The sequence below is a fragment of the Acanthisitta chloris genome, unplaced genomic scaffold, assembly GCF_000695815.1.
Source record: "Acanthisitta chloris isolate BGI_N310 unplaced genomic scaffold, ASM69581v1 scaffold5488, whole genome shotgun sequence".
Classification (NCBI taxonomy): Eukaryota; Metazoa; Chordata; class Aves; order Passeriformes; family Acanthisittidae; genus Acanthisitta; species Acanthisitta chloris.
Genome location: NW_008688577.1, coordinates 1 through 4,156, shown reverse-complemented (window position 1 = coordinate 4,156; position 4,156 = coordinate 1). Strand labels below are relative to the sequence as shown.

Below are 4,156 nucleotides of genomic sequence, written 5' to 3'. Positions count from 1 at the left end.
TCGAGTCCAACCCTACTGTGGTTACTAGACCATGGCACTAAGTGCCACATCCAGTCTCAGCTTGAAAACCTCCAGGGATGGTGAATCCACCACCTCCCCGGGCAGCCCATTCCAATGTCCGATTACTCTATCCATAAAAAATTTCTGCCTAATATCCAACCTAAACGTCCCCTGACAGAGCTTGAGTCTGTGCCCTCTTGTCCTACTGTTGGTTGCCTGGGAGAAGAGACCAACCCCCACCTGACTACAACCTCCTTTCAGGGAGTTGTAGAGGGTGATAAGGTCTCCCCTGAGCCTCCTCTTCTCCAGGATAAACAACCCCAGCTCCCTCAGCCCCCCCTCATAGCATTTGTGCTCGAGTCCCTTCCCCCGCCTCGTTGCCCTTCTCTGGACCTGCTCCAGCACCTCAATATCCTTCCTGAACTGAGGGGCCCAGAACTGCACACAGTACTCAAGGTGTGGCCTCACCAGTGCCGAGTACAGGGGCAGAATCACCTCCCTGGTCCTGCGGACCACACTGTTCCTGATCCAGGCCAGGATGCCATTGACCTTCTTGGCCACCTGAGCACACTGCTGGCTCACGTTCAGCTTCCTGTCTATCCAAAGTCCCAGGTCCCTTTCTGCCTGGCTGCTCTCCAGCCACTCTGTCCCAAGCCTGTAGTCCCCAGCAGCCCAAAGTCTGCTCAAAGTGTAAGGAAAGTGAGGGAAATTGGGGAAAATCCACAACTGGGCCACAATCCAATTTCAATCACAGCATGAGTTAAGTCCTATCCACCTCTCCCCGGTAAACGAGTTTTTCTTCTCTTCATCCCCTCCAAGATTCTCCCTTTTTCTTCCCTTAAATACCATCTGTGTCTCTGGGGTTTTTCCCTCTTTTGTTCTCTTTCTCACACCTTTAGAGGATAGTAAGGGTGCCCTGTGTTACTCTTTCCATCAGCAGTGATTCCCTCAATAGAAGTAGCAAGGCCAACACTGAAGCAGACAGAGACAGTTCAAACTCTTATGCTTACACATGTTTACACTTCTCCAACTCAAGAAGTCAAAATAGTGTTCATTCTGCAGGTTCTACCTTTTGGCTCTTGAACTATGAGGTGAGTACATTCATTCATCTTGAGCTGCCCTGTGTACTGCCCTCCGTGCTCAGCAGTGAGGCGCTGGACTTCCTTCCTGTCTGAACTACTCAAGCCGGTTACACAAATTGTGCAGCCAAGGAACACAGGACAAGCGTAGTCTTCCATGTTAACATCAGTGTATTTCATCATGCTAAAGGAATGAAAGTGAGAAAGTATTTTTTCTTCTAAGTAAAATCAAGCAATCTATATTAACTTGAGAATTATCAGTCCCCAAAACAAAATCATTTTGGTTTTTCATACCTTTGCTGAGACTTATCCCACAATGTCTTAACCCAAGAGGGAAGCAAAATAGGTTTCTTCAGAGAAGCAGCTACCAAGTACTTCTTGCTGCCAACTTCTCCAGCTATAAGGTGAGTTACCGACATGTTGAGGTCTCTGTACACAGATCCACCCATCATCTGCACATACTGGTGAACTTCTTCCTGGGTAGGGAAAAAAAATATAGAAAATTATCAAGAAAACCAACGCTACATGACAGTCATGCTCACCCTAGAAAGAACACCAAAACCATGGATTTCCATAGTGTCTCCTAAAAAAACTGTTCAAAAATATAAAATGGACATATAGGGAAGCCATAAAAACATCAAATACAATTTCCATCCTATTTGCACTTATGATAAGCTGGACATAATACATATCCTTAATAAAAACATTACAATCACACTGTACGAGTAAAGTTTTACAAATGGTTGATATATTAGGTAGAATTAGAAAGAGATATCAAAATCAATAAAAAGTAAACTCCTACAATAAACTATTTAAACCACAGCTGACTGGATATTAAACCCTCCCATGTAGTCTGAGTAATCAGAAATAGAGCATGTTGTCTGTTGCATTATAGTCACACACCAACTAACGAGACAACTGATCTGTCTAGTTAATTAATAAAAATCCCATATTAATACACCTCAAATATGATTATATATCACATAATCATTAAGGCTGGAAAACACCTCGGAGGTAGAGTCCAACCTACGACCTAACATCACCATGTCAACTAGACCATGGCACTAAGTGCCACATCCAGTCTCTCCCTAAACACCTCCAGGGATGGTGACTCCACCACCTCCCTGGGCAGTCTATTTCAATGTCTGATCACTCTTAATGTAAAGAAACTCTTCATAATGTCTAAACTAAACTTTCTCCGTCACAGCTTAAGACTATGTCCTCTTGTCCTGTCACCTGTTATCTGGGAGAAGAGATTGGCCCCCACACCTGGCTACAAACTTCTTTCAGGTAGTTGTAGACAGTGATAAGGTCCCCCATGCGCTTCCTCTTCTCGAGGATAAACAACTCCAGCTCCCCCAGCCACTCCTCAAAGGATTTGTGTTCAAGACCCTTCACCAGCCTTGTTGCCCTTGTCTGGACATGCTCCAGCACCTCAATGTCCTTCTTGAAGCAAGGGGCCCAAAACTGGATACATATATATATATATGTATCATACATATGTGCATACACAGGTACACCATTACGTACACCTTTACATACTGTCTATACTTACAAGACTTCCTCTTTCTTCATATGACTCTCTACATAAAGCACACAGTCTACAAATTGCTGAGGATGAGACAAACCTAGACACAGGAACAATTAGACATATACAGTATGACTGCTGCCTCAGAAATGAGCCTTCTGAAGCAAATGTCAACAAAAATCAGCTAAACAACCCATTTTTCAGAAGGCATTACCCGAACATCTTTCTCAAGGCTGGTACAGGACACTGTTACATCAGCCATGGTCATGTTGTACACAGGATACTCGGCCCTCGGGACACATCGCTGGGACTGCATGCAGTACAGGACTACCTGTGGTCCAACAATCCTGCAACCAAGCTGCAATATAACAAGGGAAGAAGCACAAAGAAAACTAGCAGAGGGTACACTGATATCAGGAAGGCTTGTCTCGTCCCTAAATCCTGAGGAAGGAAGGAAGGGCCCTTGGTCTGTCCTCCCCCTCTTTTAGAATCTCCAGGTAGTTGATGTATTTTTTTACTTTCAGCTGGAGATTTTCTGCAGAATCCTTGTAGGTTTTCTAGCCTCAGTAACAGTTTTTTACTTTCAGCTGGAGATTTTCTGTAGAATCCTTGTAGGTTTCCTAGCCTCAGTAACACCCACAGATGCTATGGCTAACATGCCAGAGAATTCCAGCTAGCTTGTCTTTGCCTGCTAGACAATTCTTTACAGGTCAAACCAAATCATATTTCTCAGGAGATAAAATAAAGCGTGTAAGAACCAGCTGAGGGACATCAGCACAATCAGAACTGATCATACTATTTACTTTTCCACGTGGTTAAAAACAATCATTATGCTTTGCTGGTCATCTTCTTCCCTAAATACAGGGTGCAGTTCACATTGTGTGCAAGGGAGAACATGCATGATGTAAACATGGCCATGAGTACTTCCAGAAAGGAAAGCACATAGCTACAAGCAAGTTTCTGGGCAGCATACCTTTTTAAGGTGACTGAAACCCACACCTCTAAAAGGATCACAAATGTAAAGTGATTTGTCATTTTCTTTTATTTTCAGTGCTGTTTCTTCTTCAAGGATCTGGAGATGCTCTTCTGACTGGAATTCTTTTATAGACTGTGGGTAAACAATGCACATGACAATAATTATTGAACTAAGAGATCACAGAACAACCGATCCTGTGCAAACCACACATCTCCTAGAAAAGCTCACAACAGAGCTACCATGCAAACACGTACTGGCAGAAGAAAGGGCTTAAAACACCTCATGGGTGTCGTCGTCGTCGTCGTCGTCGTCGTCGTCCCCCCCGTTCCCTCAAGCCTTCACAATACTGAGCGCACAAACCTTCAGGATCTAATCCTGCCACACTAATCCTTTGGTTCCCACTAACCTCCCACGCTGCAAAACAATGCAGTGTCCTTCCTAAGTCAACTGAGTGCTTAGGTGAGTGACCACCACCCAACCCAGACCCTCCGGGCTATGCGTGCCTACACTAAACGCTGAAAATAACTTCCTCAACCAAACTGTTGTCACTCTGCAAACTTTCCCGCACACTAA

At 44.3% G+C, this 4,156-nt stretch overlaps 1 protein-coding gene across 1 annotated transcript in view; it reads right to left on the bottom strand.

The window, feature by feature from the left end:
- Positions 1 to 3,715, bottom strand: part of TOPBP1 (topoisomerase (DNA) II binding protein 1) — a gene marked incomplete at its 5' end in the record, with an annotated part of 25,140 nt that extends 21,425 nt beyond the window's left edge. The window contains 4 exons of the mRNA XM_009081068.1: positions 1,070 to 1,263; positions 1,374 to 1,555; positions 2,822 to 2,965; positions 3,581 to 3,715. Coding sequence (XP_009079316.1) covers positions 1,070 to 1,263; positions 1,374 to 1,555; positions 2,822 to 2,965; positions 3,581 to 3,715 — 655 coding nt within the window. The remainder of the gene's footprint in view (positions 1 to 1,069; positions 1,264 to 1,373; positions 1,556 to 2,821; positions 2,966 to 3,580) is intronic.
- Between the last annotated feature and the right edge of the window lie 441 nt (positions 3,716 to 4,156).